The sequence below is a fragment of the Leopardus geoffroyi genome, chromosome A2 (genome assembly GCF_018350155.1).
Source record: "Leopardus geoffroyi isolate Oge1 chromosome A2, O.geoffroyi_Oge1_pat1.0, whole genome shotgun sequence".
NCBI classification, from domain to species: domain Eukaryota; kingdom Metazoa; phylum Chordata; class Mammalia; order Carnivora; family Felidae; genus Leopardus; species Leopardus geoffroyi.
The window spans coordinates 96,035,284-96,060,191 of NC_059331.1; the positions used below are offsets into that span (position 1 = coordinate 96,035,284).

The 24,908-nt window shown below is 35.9% G+C and overlaps 1 protein-coding gene across 3 annotated transcripts in view; it reads left to right on the forward strand.

Moving 5' to 3' along the window:
* ANKIB1 (ankyrin repeat and IBR domain containing 1) overlaps window positions 1-24,908 on the forward strand; it is a 145,791-nt gene that overhangs the window by 45,017 nt on the left and 75,866 nt on the right. For all 3 annotated transcript variants that reach the window (XM_045497041.1, XM_045497043.1, XM_045497042.1), the window contains exons 2-3: window positions 7,776-8,056; window positions 17,639-17,939. In XM_045497041.1, the coding sequence (XP_045352997.1) occupies window positions 7,869-8,056; window positions 17,639-17,939 (489 nt within the window). In that variant the 5' untranslated portion in view covers window positions 7,776-7,868. The remainder of the gene's footprint in view (window positions 1-7,775; window positions 8,057-17,638; window positions 17,940-24,908) is intronic.

Genomic DNA, 24,908 nt, shown 5'->3' on the forward strand with positions numbered 1-24,908 from the left:
TCTGTAAGTAGAGTGTTAAAGTTCCCTGCAATTACCATATTCTTATCAATAAGGTCGCTTATGTTTGTGAGGGGGGTTCCTTGTATTCGGCGCATAGACATTTATAATTGTTAGCTCTTCCTGATGGATAGACCCTGTGATTATTATATAATGCCCTTCTTCGTCTCTTGTTACAGCCTTTAAAGTGTAGTTTGTCTGATAAAGTGTGGCTACTCCAGCTTTCTTTTGACTTCCAGTGGCATGATAAATAGTTCTCCATCCCCTCACTCTCAATCTGAAGGTGTCCTCAGGTCTAAAATGAGTCTCTTGTAGACAGCAAATAGATGGGTCTTGTTTTTTTATCCATTCTGATACCCTATGTCTTTTGGTTGGCGCATTTAGTCCATTTACATTCAGTGTTATCATAGAAAGGTATGGGTTTAGAGTCATTGTGATGTCCATAGGTTTCATGCTTGTAGCGATGTCTCTGGTACTTTGTCTCACAGGATCCCCCTTAGGATCTCTTGTAGGGCTGGTTTAGTGGTGACGAATTCCTTCAGTTTTCGTTTGTTTGGGAAGACCTTTATCTCTCCTTCTAATCTAAATGACAGACTTGCTGGATAAAGGATTCTCAGCTGCATATTTTTTCTTTTCATCACATTGAAGATCTCCTGCCATTCCTTTCTGGCCTGCCAAGTTTCAGTAGAGAGATCAGTCACGAGTCTTATAGGTCTCCCTTTATATGTTAGAGCACATTTATCTCTAGCTGCTTTCAGAATTTTCTCTTTATCCTTGTATTTTGCCAGTTTCAGTATGATATGTCATGCAGAAGATCGATTCAAGTTATGTCTGAAGGGAGTTCTCTGTGTCTCTTGGATTTCAGTGCCTTTTTCCTTCCCCAGTTCAAGGAAGTTCTCAGCTATTATTTCTTCAAGTACCCCTTCAGCACCTTTCCCTCTCTCTTCCTCCTCTGGAATACCAATTATGCATAGATTATTTCTCTTTGGTGCATCACTTAGTTCTCTAATTTTCCCCTCATACTCTGGATTTTTTTATCTCTCTTTTTCTCAGCTTCGTTTTTCCATAATTTTATCTTCTAGTTCACCTATTCTCTCCTCTGCCTCTTCAATCCAAGCCGTAGTTGTCTCCATTTTATTTTGCAGCTCATTGATAGCATTTTTTAGCTCCTCCTGGCTGTTCCTTAGTCCCTTGATCTCTGTAGCAAGAGATTCTCTGCTGTCCTTTATACTGTTTTCAAGCCCAGCGATTAATTTTATGACTATTATTCTAAATTCACTTTCTGTTATATTGTTTAAATCATTTTTGATCAGTTTGTTAGCTGTTGTTATTTCCTGGACGTTTTTCTGAGGGGAATTCTTCCATTTTGTCATTTTGGATAGTCCCTGGAGTGGTGTGGGACTGTGGGGCACTTCCCCTGTGCTGTCTTGAATAACTTGTGTTGGTGAGCGGGCCGCAGTCAGACCTGATGTCTGCCCCCAGAGGCCACAGTCAGACTAGTGTGTGCCTTCTCTTCCCCTCTCCTAGGGGCACGATTCACTGTGGGGTGGCGTGGCCTGTCTGGGCTACCTGCACACTGCCAGGCTTGTGGTGCTGGGGATCTGGCGTATTAGTGGGGTGGATCGGCAAGGTGCACAGGGGCGGGAGGGGTGGGTGGGGTAGGCTCAGCTGGCTTTTCCTTCGGAGATCCTCTTTGGGAGGGGCCCTGTGACACTGGGAGGGGGTCAGACCCCCCAGAGGGATGGATCCGTAGAAGCACAGCGTTGGGTGTTTGCCCGGTGCAAGAAAGTTCCCTCGCAGGAACTGGTTCCCTTTGGGATTTTGGCTGGGGGATGGGCGAGGGAGATGGCGCTGGCAAGCGCCTTTTTTCCCCCGCCAAGCTGCGCTCTGTCGTCCAGGGCTCAATAACTCTCCCTCCCGTTGTCCTCCAGCCCTCCCGTTCTCCGAGCAGAGCTGTTAGCTTATAACCTTCCAGATGTCAAGTCTCGCTTGCTGTCGGAACACACTCCATCCGGCCCCTCCACTTTTGCCAGCCAGACTCAGGGGCTCTGCTTGACCGGCAGGCTGCCCCTCCATCCCGGCTCCCTCCCGCCAGTCCGTGTAGCGCGCACTGCCTTTCCGCCCTTCCTACCCTCTTCAGTGGGCCTCTTGTCTGCGCTTGGCTGCAGAGACTCCATTCTGCTAGTCTTCTGGCGGTTTTCTGGGTTATTTAGGCAGGTGTAGGTGGAATCTAAGTGATCAGCAGGACGCGCGGTGAGCCCAGCATCCTCCTACGCCACCATCTTCCCAGGGTCCTATCAGATACTTTTTCTACATCTATTGAGTAATCATACGATTTTTTAATCTTTCATTTTGTTAATGTGGTGTATCACATTGATTGATTGGCAGGTGTTGAACCATTGCAGTTACTCCAGAACCACCATTGCATCTCTGGAGTAAATCCCACTGGATCGTGGTGGTATATGAGCCTTTTAATGTATTGTTGAATTCACTTTGCTGGTCATTTGGTTTTTGGTAGAGGTAAAAAGGCAATTAATTCAGTGGAGGAAGGATACTCTTTTCAATAAAGGAAGCTGTCCATACATAAAACATAATGAATCTCAATCCACACCTCAACCTTATATAGAAATGATTTCACAATGATCATGGACTTAAATATAAACGTAAAATTAAAGAACTCCTAAAAGAAAATATCGGAGAAAATCTCTGTGACCTGAGTTAGGCAAGTTTTATATATGACTTCAAAAGCACAGTCCAAAGGAAAAAAAAATGATAAATTTGATTTCTTCAAAATTTAAAACTTGTGGCCTATGAGCACCGTTAAGAGACTTTTCAGAGAAGCTACTGACGAGAAGAAATATTTGCAAATCACATTTCTAACGGAGGACTTATTTTTTACAGACTGTATAAGGAACTCAAATTCAACAGTAATCCGCCTTAAAAATTGTCAAAAGATCTAAACAGACATTTTAGATATACAGTCAAGATATAGTTGTGGCAGTAAGCATATCAAAGCATGTTCTATATCATTAATCATTAGGAAAATAGAAATTAAAACCATTGTGAGGTACCACAATACATCCATTAGAATGGCTATCAAAAACAAAAACAAACAAACAAAAACAACAACAATAACAACAACAGCAACAACAAAAGCCTACCAAAAAACTGATAATTCAAAATGCTGACTGAGATACAGAGCCAACTATAACTCTCATACATGGCTGATAGGAATGAATTGGCATGTCTACTCCGGAAAACAGTTTAATGGTTTCTTATGAAGTTAAACAAATGACTTAGCACATGTCCCAGCAATTCCATTCCTGGATATTTGCCCAAGAGACATTAAAGTATACATTCACACAAAACTTGTATGTGAATGTTATGATAGCTTTATTAACAATTGCCCAAAACTGGAAACAATCAACATGTCCTTTAATATGTGAATATTAGTGGTACATCCTTGCAATTGAATACTACTCAGTAATAACAATGATTGAACTATTGATTAATTTGTCAACATGGATAAACCATAATTGCATTTTTCTAAAAATGCTAAACCCTGAGAAAGATGTAGCTCAAAACCTGTAATGGCTTCCTGTCGGACACAGAATAAAATCAAAGCCTTACAATGTTTATCTCCTCTACTCCCACTAGAATATAAATTCCATAGGTACAATGATGCTTATGTTTGGTCATTTATTTTAGTTGGCTGAAGAAAGTAGATGTTAATACTAATGGTTTATGGATGAAGAAACAACTCAAAAGTTAAGTTAGTTGGTAATATAAAAATAGAATTTGAACACAAGTCTTTCTAACTCCTACACTTTCCATGCCATCACACTGCTTTCTAGTACCTATGGTTTGGCATGATTTCAGAATGAGTCCATGGTCCTCATCTCTGACCTGTAGGGTTTGATCAACTAGGAAGCTTTTAAAATTCTGTTCTGGCCTTGTGCTCCCTAGACCACTTGAAATCACCTCTTGAGGTGATTCTGATGCATAGTGACAAATGAAAATAACTACAGTTTAATAGTGCTTGTTGAATGGTGAATGAACAGAATTGATAGCTTAATATATTATTTGTCCACATGGTTTTTGTCTGCTGTAGTATATTGACTTTTCCTGGCTTTTTTTCTCCTATCCTTATTTCTTTTTTCTTTTTCTTTTTTACCTTGTCCTTTGAAAGTTCTCTTAGAGTCAGTTCTTAAACCATCCTCTCCTTCTCTGTAAGTATTATTGCAATGACAATCCATTTCTCTGGGTGTAGAGCTTTCTCGAATCTTCTTTGAGGTACATCTCTCAACCTAGAGTGGAATGAGGTTGGGACTTACTGTTTGAATAAACTTTCTATTTGTTTCTATTCTGGCTAAAGAGACGTTTAGTTGTAGATTTACAATTGTTATTCTTATCAATATGGCAGACAGTTGAAGAAAGATGAATTGGGGGTAGATGGTGAATGAATGTGTTTGTGTGTGTATGTATGTAATGGGTTTTCTTCTAGGTAAGTGAAGAATGGAAGCCAATTACTTCATTTAGGTCAACAATTTTAATCTGTAATTATGAATTTAAAAATAATTTACTTGTGTGGAAACAGATAAGTTAAGAGAAAGTTATTTCTGAAGAACTTCATATTCTATGAAAGACTTCTGGTAATAGTTTATTAATTTAAGTGCCCTTGAATTTTTGTTGCAGATTATTAACCTATGAAAACAGAAGTTGAGAGACAAAGATTTAAAGCAAGAGTTATAGAGCTCCTCACAGTTAAATTAATCAGGAATTGGAGAAAGCTTTCTAGAGTCCATTGATAGTCTATATTTTTCTTACTTTTTTCATTAAATACTTATCAGATGCTGTATTCTACCACTGACAGTTGAAACTTTGTATAGATTTTCCTGTAAAACTTAAAACCCCCAAATAAGGAATTATTTTCACCTCTTTGGTAATCTATCACCTGCTTCATGAAACTCTATACATAAATTTATCTTGGAGTTGGGAACATATTATTTAAGAGTTTGATTCAGAGGAAACAGTCACTTCAGGTTATACTAGCTGTGGCTATGAAAAAGTTGACACATCTGGTAAATTTCTAGATAAGACATGAGAATAATCTGAGCTAATGGAGCTATGAATTTTAAGTGATGCATTTCCTGCTGACTTTCAGGTTTATTGAACTCAAATTAAAAAAATGAAACAGACCTTAAAATAACTGAGAACCACAAAAAGATTTAGAGATGCCATTATGCTTTTCACCATGAGTGACAGTAATGTTCAGTGCACATTTAGAGAATTATTGTTTTTTTTTTTAGTATCCTGTTATTTCAAATAATTACTCCAAGATAACATTGCTTTCTTAGATATTTCTTTTTTTCACATCTTGGATAGAATTTACTTTTCTTATAGAATATTAGCTAAAGTATAATGTAAATCAAAGAAAATATGTTGTTTATTAATCTAATCCAAACTCCAAAAATGTTTATAATTTGAGCTACATTCTAACAGAGAAGAAAGGTAAGACTAAACAACTGTATGTTTTCAAATCCTTTAGGTAAGACGCTTAGAATCTACATGATATATTTTATATTTGGTTATAGATTGAAATATACAGTAAACTGAATGGAGTTCTCATTAAAAATAATAAATCCTTAAAGTGCTTGAAGCAATACAACAAAACACAAATTATTTCACTAAGAATAAACACATGGCTCCTAGATTTTATGAAAAACAAAACAAAAAAATACTAGGTGTCCCTGAAAAATCTCCAAAGTGTCTATAGTATATTACAATAAGTAGAAGACTGTCTTTGGGAGGGATTTTCTTTATTCTAGATGAAATGATAAAAGAGTAGTACATTAGTCTAAAGTTAGTTCATCAACCCTCTGGAAAATTAAATGAAAATTTTTTAATTAGTGTGATCCAGTTTATGTATATAAATATTTATAGTGTATATGTTATGCATAAGACACATTTGCATACATTATAAATAGGGTAGTTATATATCAAAATGCTAATTGTGGTTATCTTCCAGTTATCTTTTGGTTTTCTTTATTCATCCTACTATGTGTATGTATTTGCATATTTAAAGTAAAAATGTCAATAAAAAAGAGCCCTTAAAAGACTCAAATGGTGACTTCATTAAGTATAGATGTGTGCCAATGCTGCTATAGTCAGTAGTCAACACCTGTCTCTAAAATAGGTTTAGTACATGTCTTATCCTGCCTGTTCACCTTCATCTACATTCTCAGATGTAACCATTTGCCTAGACAGAGTTAGGAGTTTTTTTACAGTAGTGTGTGCACATTGAAGTCACCCAAGGAAGCTGAAATATCAGTGCCTGTGTGCCACCCCCTAGAAACTGATTTAATTAGTCTGGAGTGTAGCTTGGCTGTTGGGACCCTGAGGTTCTCCATGTTATTCAATGTATAGCCAAGGTGGAGAGCCTCTGTTTTGTAGCAAGCTTTTAAAATAACTCATTTGTTTTTTAGTCTGTTAATTTGTATTATGTTGAAACTGTTACTACCCTATATAAAACTTGTATTGAACAAGTACATATTGTTTTCAAATTTTTTTAAAAGCTATGTTTTAATGTCCAGCCTGCCGCTCACTGAGTTAATGGGTAACATGATGGACTCTGTATTCTGCCTCTAATTTTTCTCCTTCCAGTCTATCTTCTACGCTGTCCCAATGGTTAATTTTCTAAAGCATAAAATAATTGTATCACTGCCATGCATAAAAGCCTTTAATTACCCATTCTTTACAGATTAAAGTATAAGTTTCTTAGTTGGCCCCAGCCTATTTTCATTTTTTATCTTCTGTGAATTCAATACTAGATACCCTCAACTCCATCTATACTGATCGTTCTTTGAAGAGTCCTTTTATTTCATACCTGCCTTCACATAGCTATTTCCTTTATCACTAATTTTGATCATAGTTCAAGAATAGATTCAGAAACATTTGTTGGAGGAGCTCCTGGTTGGCTCAGTCCGTTAAGCATCCAACTCTTGATTTTAGGTCAGGTTATGATCTCTCACACATTGTGTGTTTGCACCAGTCTCTGTGCTGATAGCACGGAGCCTGCTTAGGATTTTCTCTCCTCTCTTCTCTCCTCCTCTCCTCTCCTCTCCCCTCCTCTCCCCTCCCCTCCCCTCCCCTCCCCTCCCTTCCCCTCCCTTCCTTTCCCCTCCTCTTCTCTCTCTCTCTCTCTCTCTCTCTCTCAAAATAAATAACTGAAAGAAAGGAAGGATGGAAGGAAGGAAGATTTATTGGAATGGAGCAAAACTAGCATTTATTGAGCATGCTAGCCAAGTACTGTGTGTTTTTTTATTATAACTTAACACCTATTCTGAAGTTCATGTATGAGCAAAATTTCCTACATTTTTTTACTCTCCCAAAAATTGGCCGAGTCATCTTATACATAATTTATACAGAGATTTAAGCGTATGCAATCATAAAATTCAGTCAAGTTATTTCCTGCCTATGTGAAGAGGAAAATTGAAAGTCTCATATATGTAGATAACCTTCATAGTACAATAACCTTCATAGTACAAAGTGCAGCCTTAAAGTTTTTGTGCGGGTAAATGGTACAGTTTAACAAGAAGTTAATTTGAGCAACGTTAAAAATTTGAGTTTTTTTTGGCTGTTAAGATGAATTTGGCAAAATGTAATTTATTTTGTTCTCTTGTATATGCTTCCTATGTTTTATTAGTGTTCCTAATTGTGTTATTGTTTCTTTAGGGTACTGCTTCACAATCTAATTTGATAATTTTTTCTTCCATTAGAATGTGAAACATGTTGCAGAAACATTTAAGAAGTGGCTGAACGGGGAAGGAAAAAAGTGCCACTGCCTATCAAAAAAAAAAACAAAAGAAAACATGGGAAATACAACCACCAAATTCCGTAAAGCACTTATCAATGGTGATGAAAACCTGGCCTGCCAAATATATGAAAACAACCCTCAGCTAAAAGAATCCCTTGATCCAAATATATCTTATGGAGAGCCCTACCAGCACAATACTCCGTTACACTATGCTGCTAGACATGGAATGAATAGAATACTAGGGTAAGTAATACTGTAAACCAATTAATAATAAATTAGTGAAAGGGAAAAAAAAAATCCTTGATCTTTGAAAATATATATGTGCATGTGTGCATGTTTTATGGTATTCTAATCAACTTTTAAAACTGATAATGCTAAAGTTATTATGATTTTTTTATCATGCCTAAATTAGACCAGAAGTTCTAATAGTGAGGTTGGTTCACATATCTTGTGGCTGTAAATTTATTTAGATCCTCAGTATGTTTCATGGCATGATACCTTGGTAAGAATTTAGAGTTTAATTTATAGCATTTCAATTCTAGAAAAGTACTTATCAGCTGTCAAAAAATGGTGCCTAGGGCAAAGTTATAAGCTCTGATTAGCTAGTTTAAGGTGACAGAACAGATGCATTTGCCTCATCTAGTCATGATCGTATTTGAGTATGATCGTATTTTATATGTGCTAGCTTATAAAATGAAAGACGCAGAGGATGGTAGTTCTAAAACAAATTTAGTGTTTTTAGAAGTAGGTATGTAGCTAGAGAAGTCTGATGCTAGAAAACTAAAGAGACTCTTCTTTGCTTACATAGTGAAATACAGTCCATAAAGCAGTATTCAAAGCTCTTTAGAACTTGATAAAAAAAACTTTCAACCTTTTTAATGTATCTTTTAATGCAAATTGTTGTTCACATTAAGCTGCTCCTTTTGGTTTCTCTGAAACATGTCATGTGAGCTGTTTGCCCTGTGCATGCTGCTCTCCTGACAGATCTCCTTCCTTACTCTTCTCAGCTTTCTCTTTCTTATCTAAGTCTTATCCTTCCTCCAAGGTCCTGTGCAGGCTTTATCTATCTTAGCCTGTCAAGGGAACCTCAATCTTTTTTTTTTTAACTTCTGGGGCTTTTTTTGTTTGTATGTATTGCTTATTTGGTATATAGTGTATCATTGTACTTCATAATTTGTCTATCTTCTCTCTACCTAAATTACCCTTTTATCTACCTTCCTTCTTTGTACTTTTAGCATCTAGCATAGTATCTTATACAAAGTAAACAACAGTTTTATAAAATCACACAAGAAAATATTTTTATGGGGCTCCAGGGTGGCTCTGACTTCGGCTCAGGTCATGATCTCATGGTTTCTGAGTTTGAGTCCTGCATAGGGTAAGCTCGAGCCCTGCATGGGGTGAATTCAAGCCCTGCTTCAGGCTCCACACTGATAGTGCATAGGATTCTCTCTCTCTCTCTCCCTCTGTCTCTGCCCCTTGCTCACTTGCACCCCCTCTCTCAAAAAAAAAAAAAGAAAATATTAACTTTAAAGAAGCCACCTCCAACTCATCTTGTTTGGAATTTTATGTTTTTTCTTCCCAAACTGGGTTTTCTCTCTATTAATGACACTAGTATATTGTGCTGATATAATAGCAAATGTATTGAATGCTTACTATTTTGTAGGCACTATTAACAGTGTCTCTATGCATTATCTCATTTAATCCTTATTACACCTCTGTAAGTAGTTTGCTGTCTGTATTTTAGAGGTGAGAAAACAGGAACAGAAAGATTAAGCAACTTGTCAGGTCTCTAGCAGCTTGTAAGTGACAAAGCTAATTGCCTAGGCAAATGACTTGTAGGCTTCAGGCTTTTTAACCATTGTGATAGCCTTTTATCTCTCCAGTTAGATAAACCTATGTGTCAGGGCTGCCTAAGCCACTTATTAGCAAGGCAAATTACTTCATCACTCTGGGCTTTAGTTCCCTTATCTGTAAAATAGATTGCTATTACATACAGCTGTGGGACAATTTAATTAATGTGTTATACGTCTATCATGCTACCTAGGATACAATATGTATTCAGTAATGTTATTACTTCTCATCTCTGTAACCCTAAATATCTTCAAATCATCCTTGACTTACTCTTCTCCTTTACCTAACCTGCTGCTGATATGAAGTTCACTAAGTCTTATCTCTGGAATTCATTTCTTTCTATTCCCATTGCCCCAAACTTAGCTCACTCTTATCAACCAGTGCTCCCAATATTGAAATTACCTGATTCCTAAATGTTCTTTTTGCAAATCTTTTCTTGTCGTAATCTCATGGCCAGATTAATCTTGCTCAATTGTATCCTTTTTAATATTTTTCTGTCATGACAAAACTGTAACAATACCCTATTGTCTGCATTATTCTCTTTGGCTTCCAAAGCTCTTTTGACTCTGCCCTCATTCTACCCAATCTCATTACTCTCTAGCATGCTCTCATCATTGGGACTAGTTGATTGACTTCCTTTGTACTCTCCCTACCTTTAGAAATGCTACCCCCTTCACTTTATTCCTGTTGTTCCTTGATTCTCCAGTGTTTTCTTTCTTCTCTAATTCCCTCTAAGTCCTAACTTGGTTTCTGCCTTTTTCATTAATTTATCTACAACTACTCTGACCTGCAGTATTTTTTTTCTGAAATTCCTACAACTTAGATTTTAAACCATCTTATTATTAAACTCATTTTCTCCACTTCATTTTAAAGATTGTAAATACAGTGCTAGACACTTGGTAATGTTCTCAATAGATTAGCTATTGAATGCTTAATCTATTAAAGCTTTCTTTTTTTGAAGTTAAATATTTATATTGAGATTACAGAACTGTTGTATTGCATTAGCTTCCTAACATTGAACACTACAATAATATTTAGTATCAAGTCTTGTTACATGATTAATTAAAACTTGCTTGGAATACTAAACTAAAATATATTTACATATTATTACTAAAATAATGTGTATATTTTAACATAAAAAACAAGTAGCAAAATGTTTTTTAACCGTTTATAGTGTAATTTACAAATATACGTTCTAAAATTGGAAAACACTATTAAGAAAATTATCTAATGTAGTAATTCTTAAGTGTGTTCTGAGGACTCCTGGATCTTGAGACTCTTAGGAGGTACATGTGGTCAAATCTATTTTTGTACTAATGCTAAAGTGTTATTTGCCCTTTTCACCGTGTTGACGTTTGCAGTGAAAGCGCAAAAACTGGAGGCTAAAACTGCTGATGCCTGTAGATGAATTAAAACAGTGGCACCCAACCTTAACTAGCAATCATTGTATTCATTACTGCTAGCCACTTGCTGTTTTTAGAAAAGAAAGGCCAAGCATTTCCCTTAGAAGTGTCCTTGATGAAGCAGTAAAAATTATTATTTTTAATTAATCTCCATCCTTCAGTACACATCTTAATATTCCATGTGGCAGATGGGAAGAGTGCCTGAAGCAGCTCTGCATACTGAAGTATCATGATAGCTTTGAATAAGAACACTTGTACTGTTGTTTGAGTTGCAAGCTGCAACCACAGCTTTTTTCATGAAACACTATTTTAAACTAACCACAACAAAAATGATGGTTATTCAGACTGAGATACTTGGTTCACATTTTCTTGAAAATGAATTATGTGAGCCTATCAGTTCAAAGAGAAGCTGACAGTATTTGTTGAAAATTATAAAATTTGAGCTTTCAGGTGAATATTCAAATTTAAAAAACTTGTATCACTGTCTTTAGCTTGGCAGCTTCCCAATACTTAAAGACTTTTATTGTAAGATTGGCAGTGTGATAATGTGATTTTCCTTAGTATTGTATGGTGAAAAGTGACAATATCTAGGAGATCTGTATAACTCAGTGAGTCAGTATTTTTCAAAAGATAGTATATGATTTTTTTAAATTATGCATGGGTAAAAGATTTATTCAAAGTGCAAGGTAGACCAATAGCTTTTAATGTAACAGAGTACAAAAAGTCATTGATACTATTTCAGGTTTTACATTACAAATAACCTAAGAAGTGGCCACTTGTTAAATTTCTGGTATTGTATCAAATATGAATATTCACGTTATCTGAAAAGGCATTTTAGAATACTACTTTACTAACTATATAAAGGCTAGATTTTCTTCATATGCTTTGAACCAAAGTAACGTATCACAACAGATAGAATACTATGAGTTTGTCTTCTGTTAGCTAGACATTAAAAAAAAATTTATAAACATGTAAAACAATGCCATTCCTCTTGCTTAATTTTTTAAATATTGTTTTTCATTTTAGGATGTTAAGAAAGTTTACTGTGTAATGTTTTTTTTATGAATAAATATTTTTAAATATCTTTCTTTTTTAAAAAAATTTTTAAATATTTATTTATTTTGAGAGAGAGAGGGAGAGAGAGAATCCCAAACAGGCTTAGAGATGTCAGCGTGCAGCCCAATGCATGGCTTGATCCCATGAACTGTGAGATTGTGACCTGAGCTGAAATTAAGAGTCCAGCGCTTGACACTTGGGCATCTGGGTGGCTCAGTCATTAAGCATCTGACCTCATTTCAGGTCATGGTATCACAGTTCGTGAGTTCCAGCCCCACATCAGGTGAGCACAAGCCCTGCTTCGGGTAAAACACAAGCCCTGCTTCTCTCTCTCTCTCTCTCTCTCTCTCTCTCTCTCTCTGTCTCTTTCTTTCTCTACCACTCTCTGCCCTTTGTGGGACTGCCCGTCATGGGATTCTGTCTCTCTGCCCCTCGCTCACTTGTGCCCGATCTCTCTCTCTCTCTCAAAAAAAAAAAAAAAAAAAAAGTTAGACACTCAACCAACTGAGCCACCCAGGTGCCCCAAGAAATTACTCTTCTTAACACTGTCATATAGAATAAAGATAAATAGCATTTACTCATCAATATTAAATAAAATAGCAAGTCTGTTTCAATTATTTGTGGTTAAAAAGCTTCAAATATTTCACTGTATTTAACCTTGTAGACTTTCTGACAAATTGATGGCCATTATTTTCTCATGATGCCTCATTTAATCTGGAGTACCTGTCTGCTGGCTTCAGTATATACCCTAAGCTCAGCTTGGCTAGATTCCTAACCCATGAAATATATATGGATAGACAAAGGTAGATATATTTAGTCAAGGACCTAGCGGCCAGAAAGTAAATAAAGCCTCTATGTGGAATAAGACTTTGGTTTTATCACCATTTCCTTTAGTTTTATGGTACCTGCAACAGCAGGCATAAATTTCCTCTCTTCTTAGGCAGAATAATAAGGTTAAAGAAGGGTAGTTTACAGTTTAGGAGCTCCATATCTCTCTGAACCCAAATTCTCTGTATTTACCTTATACCATACCACATTGCCTTCTTCATGAGAAACTAAATCCATATTCATAAATAGCTACTACTTAATATAGCAAAAAGACTGTTAGACTTTGCAGTCAGTGTGTCAAGGTTGGGATATATAACTTTTTAGTTCTATCTTCTGGAAAGTCATGTATAAAATGGGAATTATGCTGTTCCTTAGATTTTAGAGAGTAGCCTCTTTTGCTTCTTTGGAAATAAAAGGGGACTATCTTATGGTGTAAATAAAATCTAAGACCTTTATTAGAACATACATTAATATCAAGTTTTGAGAATTAAAAGAGTTCTAATTGTTGATTTCTATTTTTTGACTCTTGTATTTTAGGAATTAAGTTCTTTTAATGAATTAAATGGATTGAAGTTCTCCTCTCCTACCCCTCCTTGCCTGCAAACCCCATAAGGACAGGGACTTAATTTGTTTTCTTCACAATATGCCTAAGTTTTAGAATAATACCTGCCAAGTTACAACTGCTCAATAAATACTTGTTGCATGAAGGAGAAGGTTTAAAAGGAACTGAAAGGAATATATACATGTTAGTGACTGGAAGAATAAGAATGCTAATGGCAAGAAATTGAGGCCCTGGCAGGGCTGACTATTATTTTGGAGGGAGATCAGTTGAATATGAGATGATAGTGGAATATGCAGAAGAAAGGAGCCTATAAAGAGTTAGAATATGGTCTAGAGGTCAAACAAGAAATCAGAAAGGATGATAGAGCATTAAGAAATATCACAAAAGTAATAATAGAAGCCCTTTAGGAGAACCATGATTCCAGGGCACCTGGGTGTCTCAGTTGGTTAAGCGTTCAGCTCTTGATTTCAGCTCCAGTCATGATCTCATGGTTCCTGAGATCAAGCCCCATATTGGGCTCCATGGAGCCTGCTTGGGATTCTCTCCTTCTCTCTCTGTCTCTCCCCTCCTTGCACTATGTCTGTCTCAAAATAAATAAATTAATTAAAAAAAAAAAAAAAACTGTGATTCCACCATCATTGTCTATCATTTGGGTTCTGATAATACTTTACCATTTCAAAACATATTCACAGAAACCATTGAAAAATAGATGGCTTTGAGAACAGATTTGCTCTCTGAAGGAGGGAGGTTATATGAAGAAGAAAATGGATTCAAGAACTGAATTTGCGGGGCGCCTGGGTGGCGCAGTCGGTTAAGCGTCCAACTTCAGCCAGGTCACGATCTCGTGGTCCGTGAGTTCGAGCCCCGCGTCGGGCTCGGGGCTGATGGCTCAGAGCCTGGAGCCTGTTTCCAATTCTGTGTCTCCCTCTCTCTCTGCCCCTCCCCCGTTCATGCTCTGTCTCTCTCTGTCCCAAAAATAAATAAACGTTGGAAAAAAAAAAAAAAAGAATAAATAAATTTAAAAAAAAAAAAAAAAAAGAACTGAATTTGCTTCCAATAAGGGGTTAGGAAGTAGAGCTATCATCATGGGTAAAGAGAAGTGCTAAAAAATTGTTTAAGAAAAATTTGATAAAAATAGAGAGGGAAGCAAAGCATAAGAGACTCTTAAAGACAGAGAACAAAATGAGGGTTACTGGAAGAGAGTTGAGTTGGGATGGGCATTAAGGAAAACACTTGTTGGGATGAGCACTGGGTGTTATATGTAAGTGATGAATTCCTGGGTTCTACTCCTGAAACCAGTATTACACTGTATGATAACTAACTTGAATTTAAATAAATAAATTTTAAAAAAAAAGAAAAAAGAGAAGAGAAGGACAATGATGATGAATTTAGTTCTTAGGAAATTCCTGGTGATGTGACGAGGGCCATTTCAACGCATTGATAAGATTAGAGTCATATTGAAGTGGGGATTCTAAGGCAGGGTCTATATCCTGTTCTTCCTGAAATCCTCAGTACAGTGTCACAGCAGTTTCTTGCTATAATTTTGACAGATGAATTGAATATATATTACTCTTATGATCTAGACTGGTGACACAGCATTAGGAATCTCTCAAGACAGCACCGTAGATCTCTCAAGCCAGCAGTATAATAGACTGGTCAAGAACATGACATGTAATATAGACTGCCAGGCTCTAATCCCAATTCTGTCATTTTTAGGCTATGTGATCTTGGGCAAGTTACATAATAAATAGCTCATTAACAACTAATACATGGTTCATATCTTCTGACTAGGTAAATCTACTTGTGAAAATTTATCCTAAAGGGAATTACTTATAAGAAATAAATATCTATAGGAACAATGACATTCAACACAGTGTTACTTTAAATAGAAAAACTTTGGCATCACTTAAATGTCTGGTTATAGGAGAAATGGGAAATACAAATCTTAGTATTCTATACAATAAAAAATTATGAAGTCTAGCTATGAATGTTTATACCTCAAATTAGTGCTCACTTCGGCAGCACATATACTATACCTCAAACTAGAAGAGAATACAGAATTCTTTAAAAAAATCTTTTTTTAAGTTTGTTTATTTTTGAGAGAGACAGAGCACAAGCGGGGGAAGGGTAGAGAGAGAGGGAGACACAGAGTCTGAAGCAGGCTCCAGGCTGTAAGCTGTCGGCACAGAGCCTGATGAGGGGCTTGAACCCACAAACTGTGAGATAATGACCTGAGCCAAAGTCGGATGCCACCAACTGAGCCACCCAGGTGCCCCAAGTATACAGAATAATTCTAACAGTTGTTTTAGGGAGGCAGGAACATGGGTAGTTTTGTTTATATGACCATAATATTGCTTATAAGTTTAAAAAAAAAAGGAAAACATACAATATTTTCCCCATGTCAACAATTGATGATAATATGTATTTATAATGGTTGAATTATATAGTGTGATTCTAGTGGATAACTAAAATTAAAATGATATTCTAAAAGTATATTCAAAATTAAAACCTTTTCTAAGAAGCATTTAATTCACAACAAAAAATTCATTTCTTAAAAATTTATTTAGAAAATAAAATTCAGATTCTGTAGGGTTCTGTGTAAGCCACATTTTATCTAGCCTTTCCTATCCCCATTTATAGTTTTAGCACAGAATGTTTATAGAGGTGTGGTACTATGTCTAATAAATTTAAGAACCTTTCCTGAGTAAATACGTATAAAGAAGCTATTTTAATATTTTAACTTCAGAATAATAAACTTTTTTGTTTGATTAATCAGAGTCTGGCAGATTGGATATGAGAACATTTGCAAAATGATCTGTCTCTTCTCTATATTGGGGAGGACCTAGAGATTTTTAATAAGAGAAAGAGATCTCTCTGTATCAACTGACCTCCTTCCAACTTGCATTAAATGTTCTGTGTTGATGAGGACCTGAGGTCTCCTGAATAAACTGAGAGACTAAATGATATATAGGACCTCTTCCTTACTCAGCCTTTTTCTCATAAGAGCTTCCCAGCTTGACTAACTCATTCAAATTGAAGAGTCCATCCTAGTTCCTTTATCGTCAGTTTTTTCTATCAGACCCATATGACTAAGCTGAAACTAACCTAAAAGCAACCCAACTGTACCTAGGGGTTAGAGTTTGGCTCTGCTACCCTCCCATTGCTATTCTGGACTTGGGCATAGAAATGCAAATGATATCAGCCCTCCACAGTAAATGTAGGCATTCATCATCAGTTATGGGACTTATATGCCCATTTCATAATGTATTTGTGTGTTTTCTCATATAGGCTGACTATATTGCAGCTGTTTTTCCCAACCTATTTTCCAGTATCCTATTATAGCCACTAAATTGGCTCAATTATTAATCCTATGATCCTAGTACAAAGATGTATCAGGGAAATAGGCATAGCTGTCAGGTCTAGGTTTGGCATTAGTTAAGGGAGCTCACCTAGACCTGTCATTGGTAAAGGCTATCACTGTGGAATTAGATCTTGGTCTTCTAGGACTAACCACAACTTATTCTCCTCAAACAGTATTACACTGCACAAATATATATCTTATTCTTTCAAAGGCTAGCCAATGACTATCAAGTAGAAAAATTTTTCCTAGGTCTAAAAATTAGACTTATGCATTACTAGCTGTACTTATATTCATTGCCACCATCCTTACTAAGTAAAGATGTACCTGAGAGAAATAGGGAAGAATAATAAAGAAAAAAAAGTTGCTGTGAAATGTGTAAGAATGTACCCTAAAACATCTATGTAATTGACATATTAATCTATACATGACCCTTTCTGTTGCTTTCTTTCCTCCTCCCCTTCCTTTTTTCTTGTCTTCCCTTTTTTCTTCACTTCTTCATTTTTCCTTCCTTTTCCTCTTCCTATCCCTCTTCTTTTATTAGCCAATACCATAAAGATATTCAGCTTGCTTTCTTTTAGTATTTTGTTCTAGAAGGGAGTTTTTATAACTGTAAGAATTAGTCATTTAGCTTATTGTAAAACAGTACTTCAATAGACATTTTATTAACATCTTAGGAATAGAGTTTATCTTTTAAATTTATCTTCTGTGTGTTCTTATTTCAAGATAGAAAGAAACTGCTTTTCATTTTTTCTTTACCATTTTAGGACTTTTCTTTTTGGTAGAGATGGAAATCCAAATAAACGGAATGTGCACAATGAAACATCTATGCATTTGTTGTGTATGGGACCTCAAATTATGATATCTGAAGGAGCCCTTCATCCTCGCTTAGCACGCCCGGCAGAAGATGATTTCAGAAGAGCAGATTGTCTGCAGATGATCTTAAGATGGAAAGGAGCAAAACTTGACCAAGGCGAATATGAGAGAGCAGCTATTGATGCTGTTGATAACAAAAAAAACACACCCCTACACTATGCTGCTGCCTCAGGGATGAAAACCTGTGTAGAGGTAAAACTTTGTTTTCTAATACTCTAAAAGTTGTGTATTTGGTAATACGTAATAATCAGAGCTTGTTTTGCTTAACAGTTACTTTAACTAGTCCTTTTTGTCTGCTTTGTGGTTCTATAAGAATCTGGACCCATTTTAAATAAACTCATTCCCTTATTTTAGGGAAAGATTAAAAACAAATCCATAAACAAGTCTACCTTGGGAATAAAATGGAATCAAGAGCAGTTAAAAATTGGCTAACATCCCAGAAGATAACAGTCATCAATTAAACCCTGTCACTGAGAGCAACGGCTTTAGTAGAGATATGTTCTACTTTTGCGTTGATTTTTAGAAACCAGTTTATACATATTAGATGTGGCACATCTTACCAAGTGTCACTTACAGCTGTATTATCTAGAATTGATCAGTTCCCTAAGCAAGGGATAAATATTAATGAATATATTTATTTCAGTCTTTTAAAAAAACATTTGTAATTTATTTTTTTATTTTTTAAATGTTTATTTTGGGGGGTGTGCAGTATGTAAGCTGGGGAGGAGCAGAGAGAATCCCCCTCTCTCAAGCAGGCTCTGTGCCCCAAAACATTTGTAATTTAAAATGTGCTGATTTTCTGTTTAATCTTCATTAATGTTAATGTGCTCCTGAAGACTATATTGCATTTGAATTTTTCCATGTATATATTTCATATATAACAACAGGCTTAGGTAAAATCAGCCATATAATACAGGATCTTAGCTAAGAAATCATTACTGTTTATAGTATCATCACTACTATACATACATCAGAATGGGTTTTTCTCAGCTACATTCATGTCAATCTGTACATAACTCATAAAAGTTCTTCTGTAGATATATTCAAGTGTGAGTGGGGATCATTATAGATTGGATCACAGAATATCTATGTTACCAAAAATGTAGATCTTTGATGGAAAAGCAATGATCCTAATCAGATTGAAATACATATCTGAAAATTTAGTGTTTCTTTAAATATATATATATATTTGTATATATATAAGTATATAAGTATATACTTACATATATAAATATATATATTTAAATAAATATAAGTATATAAAATATAAATATATATAAATTTGTATATTTAAATATATATTCGTATCTATTTAAATATATATTTTTATATACACTTTATAAATATATACTTCTGATCTTATGTTTTATTTATTGGTATTATTTGTGATACCGGTTAATTTTTTAGAATCTTTGGGGCGCCTTGGTTTAGTCGGTTAAGCATCTGACTCTTGATTTCAGCTCAGGTCATCATCTCACGGTTCATGAGGTTGAGCCCAGCACTGGGCTCCATGCTGACAGCACAGAGGCTGCTTGGGGTTCTCTCTTTCCCTCTCTCTCTCTGCCCCTTCCCCACTCACACTCTCTCTCAAAACAAACAAACAAACAAACTTTAAAAAAATCTTTTAGTTAGGAGTGCTGGGCGGCTCAGTCAGTTAAGCATCTGACTTTGGCTCAGGTCATGATCTCCCAGCCTGTGGGTTTGAGCCCCACGTCGGATTCTATGGTGACAGCTTGGAGCTTGGAGCCTGCTTTGAATTCTGTGTGTGTGTGTGTGTGTGTGTGTGTGTGTGTGTGTGTGTGTGTGTGTCTCTGAAAAATAAATAAAACATTTAAAAACATCAAAAATAAATGTAAATAAATAAATCAATAAATCTTTTAGAATCTTTGCTATTTTGTCTCTTAAGATTGTGTCACCTTTGCCCACTAGCAAGTTAGTGACAGTCATTTAACCTGAGACTATTTTTTTAAGCAGAGCTTTCTAACACTGATTTATAGCGTGGTGGAAGGATGTCCTAGGATTTGGGGATGGTGGTGCTATCAGTAGAATTCCTGAGACTTGACTTTTTTTTAGTTTATTTAGTTTATTTTGAGACAGAGAGAGAGCAGAGAGAGAAGAGATAGAGAATCCCAAGCAGGCTCCACACTTTCCACGCAGAGCGCAACACGGGACTCAAACCCACGAACTGTGAGATCATGACCTGAGCCAAAACCAAGAGTCTGATGCTTAACTAACTGAGCCATGCAGGTGCTCTGAATTCCTTTTTATACAAACCTTTTTGACTTTTTATACAAACCTTTTTGTGTATTGTTCTGTGCCCACCTCCTATGAAAGAATCTCTGCTATAGTGACTCATCATAATTGATGAGATTGCATATTTCTCAAGTGGGTTAGAGTAGATAATAGCGTATTCTTGATAGTAGTAATAATTCTCTTATTTTGCTGCTTTAATATCTTGCCTCCAAAAATTCCCTAGAAGCATTGCTTTAGTACTTGTTGATTTTGAAGTATGTTTACAATGACATGCTTATTAAATTGTTCTCCAAAATTGAGTACAGTGTTTTTACCAGTTTTATTTTTTGCTCAGTGAAGGAGATTAGTGCTAGGTTTATTCTGAATTAACAGGCCTGATGATTTGCTTTGTGTGAATGAATGTGTGTGTATGTTTCAACTGTTTGATCTGTCAGCAAATCACATTCATAAACCACACCGTTGGGGGACTATTTTCATTTTTCTGTATTCAGAGGAACTCTTTGCCCAAATGTAAAAATCCAAAAAGAGTCCTATAAACACCTTGATTGTATTTATTCTTGTTTTCCTCAACATCCAGCGTATCATTTTACCTATATAAAGTTATCTTTAATCTTGTATATATACATGAGTGTACACTTGCCCGGCCTTAGGCCTTGAATGACTTTTGGTAATGCTTACTACTAATTAAACTAGAAGAGTTTCCGTGGGAAGTGTAATTAATTTCCAGATGTCTTACTGTGTTTTCTAATAATACTAGTACATAAAACAAATACATTGAAATAAAGAACCTAATAACAATACTTCTTACAGTATTAGTCTATAGTTATCTTCATGTAGTATCATACTCCTTGAGTTAAAAGAGTGTTATCAAGTATTAATTTTTTCGTAAAGCTAAAGGACTTAGTCTTCACAGTGATTATCTGTAGTACCTTGAGTGGGTCACTAAATCTCTTTGAGGTTATCAGTTCCAACCATCCAGGAGCAAATTATCACCATTACCTCAAAAGACCCCTTTTAGCACTAATTTTCTGTTGATCTTTGATTGCTATAAAATAGACCCCATTTTCAGTGTATAGCCTTTAAGGCTAAATTGATTATTTGATTGCATAGTTAAGGCCAAGCTTTTTTTTTTTTACTCATTTCTATGAAAATATACCTTTTCTAATTCTTTAAAATGTTTTTCTATGTTTATTTAAAGACAGAGTTGATGAACTCATCAGGTGATAATTTCTTATGTACATTTAATAATTAAAAAGGTTCGTTTTTCTTTATGTTTTTTTTGGCTCATTATTTCAAACCATAAAAATGAAAGATTAACTTTAAAACTTCCCCTTCTCCTTGTAATAATTGTATTGCATAGTAAGCTACAGGTACAAAACACACACACGCGCAACATAACATAAGAAAAAACTCTTAATCATAGAGTTCTTCTGGGAACTTCCAAGTGTGGTGGTATCAGTGGCTCTATATAAGATACCGCAACCGAGTGTGTAGTTCTCCTGCTATACTGCTCCTGAGTTGACTTCCTTGTATTGATATTCCAAGAGTCTGTCAAATTCAACATTTCAAAAACTGTACTTAGTCGTTTCTACCCTCTAGCTCCTCCTCATGACTGCCTTCTATTAGTGATGCCATCATTATCCCTATATCTAATCTTGATAACTGAATTTACCTTGGACTGGTTTTTGGTTTTGTTTTTGTTTTTTTGCACCAAACTCATGCCACTCATTTGCAGAATAGAGCTCTTCCTTTTCTCTTTTGGCCAGCCTCCTTTTTAATCTCTGTTGACTACTCTGTAACCAGGTGCTTATATTGAATCCTCACTTTGGTGTATTTATCAAAACTTCGTTAAGTAGGAAAATCTGGAGTTTCACAAATGATTCAAACTCATTTAGGAGATAAAAAGTAACACAAAGAGGAATGGGCTGCAATTGTTTGAAAGTTGAAAATGCTTGTATGTTAAACATATATAAGGACAAATGATAAATGAAGGCCCTCTAATTCTAATTTTTTTATATTCCAAAGAATTTTTCTAGGGGTCAGCAAACTTTTCTGTGAAAGCCAAATAGTAAATATTTTAGGCAACTGCTCAACTCAGCCATTGTAGCCTGAAAGCAGCCATAGACAATATGTAAACAAATGAACATGGCAGTGTTCGGTAAAACTTTGTTTATGGACACTCCCACTTGACTTTCTTATGATTTCCGCATATAATGAAATATTCTTTTGATTTTTCATTCAACCATTTAAAAATGTAAGAACAGTTTCTAGTTCATGGACTGTATAGGAACAGACAACAGGGGGCGCCTGGGTGGCGCAGTCGGTTAAGCGTCCAACTTCAGCCAGGTCACGATCTCGCGGTCCATGAGTTCGAGCCCCGCGTCAGGCTCTGGGCTGATGGCTCGGACCCTGGAGCCTGTTTCCGATTCTGTGTCTCGCTCTCTCTCTGCCCCTCCCCCGTTCATGCTCTGTCTCTCTCTGTCCCAAAAATAAATAAACGTTGAAAAAAAAAAAATTTAAAAAAAAAAAAAAAAAAGAATTTATTTAATACAGTGAATAATGCATTTTTTCTTAGTTGCTGAGTTTTTGTTTTTCTATTTCTTTAGAGTAGAGATGGGCTTTGGAGAGGAATGATGGGTTAGTTCTATTAGCATGCCCCAATTAAAAGCCCAGTGATCTTTCTCCTCTTGGCAGACTTCCCTAAGAGTCAGCTTAGTCATTAAGCCTCATTTTATTTCTATTAGTGCTTTTCCTGTTATAGTCATTCGATAAACGGTTGATGTGCAGAGGTTATTGGTTTTGATAGTGCTTCATTCTTTGTGAAAAGTGTGTTTTTAAATGAGCATTATCTTGGGTATTTCCTGTGCACCCCTGTCCTACTTGCTTATTCAAAGCTTTAAGTATGGATACTTATTGTTAGATCAAATAGAGGTCACTAGAAAACCAAAGGTGGTAAATCACTTTTCTCTTTACAGCCATAAGGCCTATTTGACACTTTGGCAGCTATCAGAGCATTTCACACTTCATTGGAAAGTCATAAAAACCATTCACAGGTCAGACTGAAGAGTTTTATTTAATTATATTGTGTTTTTTAGCACCTGGAGTTTTAAAACTCAAAAGAATACAGAAATTGTCGTCCCAGCTCAGCAACTGAGTAACTGCCTATCTGAGCCTCAGTTTTCTAATATTTAATCAAGAAAATTGTGATCTCATTTCTACCTCCAAAATGTTTCTATGCTAAGGGCTATATTAATTATTTGGGCAGTAAATATTAAAGGCATTGAAGAGAGAGACCATTTTAATTTTACTTATCCTGGAAGAATTCATGGGTAGTAGTATAATTTGAGTGGGTAAGATATTAGTATTTGGAGGATACTTAAAAGTGTGCCCCTCGGACCTGTAGCATCAGCTATTACTGGGAGCTTGTTATAAATACAAAATCTTGGCCCCACCAGGCCTCCACATTTCCAAATCAGAATCTCTCGGGGTAAACTCCAAGAATATTTTAAGCAAGTTCTGCTGGTTATTTGTTTACATGTCAGAGTTTGAGAAGCACTGTTCCAGGTCTCAGACATATGCAGATTAAAGCATTTTGCAGAAGAATGATAAGACAGATGACTTAAAATAAAGATAGAGGCCATACCAAGTAGAAAATACTAAATGCCAAGGCCAAGAATTTGAGATTTCTAGAAAGTTGAGCCACTGAAAATTTTTTATCAGAGAAGTGCTATTATGAAAGCAAATATGGTTAAGATTAGCCTAATGGTTGTTGTGTAGAATAGATTTGAATGGGATACTTGTAAAGCAGTGTTTCTTGATGCCTTGCCACACAAACAGTGGTCCTCAGACTGGCACTGGCGTTAATTATTTGGAAACCTGTTGGAAATGCAGAATCTTAGGCCTCATTCCAGACCAAATAAATCTGAATCTGTAGTTTAACCAGATACCAAGGTGATTCGTATTCACATTAAGGTTTCAGAAGTCCTGGCATAGAGGATAGTCAGTGAGACACCTATAGTGGAATCATAACGCTTCTTGTAAAAAGTGCATATATCTAGTCCCCATCCCACCCCACCCCATTTCCCCCTAATACGACTATCAGGCTACCCAGATGATTCTTAAACAGTTTGAAAGCCTTTGTGCTGGAACAGTAGTTGTAAACATGGCTGCATGCAAAAAAATCCCATAATGTAGACCCTATCTCTGATCAATAAAATTGTAATTTCTGAGGTGGGGGCCTAGACACTAGTATTTGAACTTCTCCAGATGGTTCCAGTGGGCAGCCAAGGTTGAAAACCAGTGTACTAAAGAGAATGATAGGAGCTAAATTACTGCACTAATTCTGGTATGAACTGAAAAAAAGCCTGGATTTGTGTGGTTGTATTGGAAATGAAAGAATGAGGCAGATGCAAGGGACATTGTGAAGACCTGGTAGCATTTGGTGACTTGGTCAATTGATACAAGAAAGTGTGGGAGACTAAGGGTTAAATATGATGGAAGCTTTAGGGGCACCTGCCTGATTCTTGATCTCAGGATTGGGAGTTCAAGTCCCACATTGGGCCTAGAGCTTACTTAAAAAAGTAAAATCTGTGCCTTAAAAAAAAAGATGGAGACTTTAAAATGTTAATGTTAAGCTCTCTTTGAATGATTTGATTTTCCACATTTTCTATAACAATCTGCTGTCATACTTAGAGTAAAGCAAATTATTTTTAAGTAGAATGTGTATGGTTTTGAGCCTGGATTACTTTGAAGCCTGCTATCAATTAACAGACATTTAAAAAGTAAGATGAGGTAAAGGAATTTGTTCAAATACCGAATTGAGTTTTCATTTAGAAGGATGGATATTAAGGTCCTGGATTAGCTACATGAAATGGTATTCAGGTTATTGAAAATTAGGACTAGTTGTTT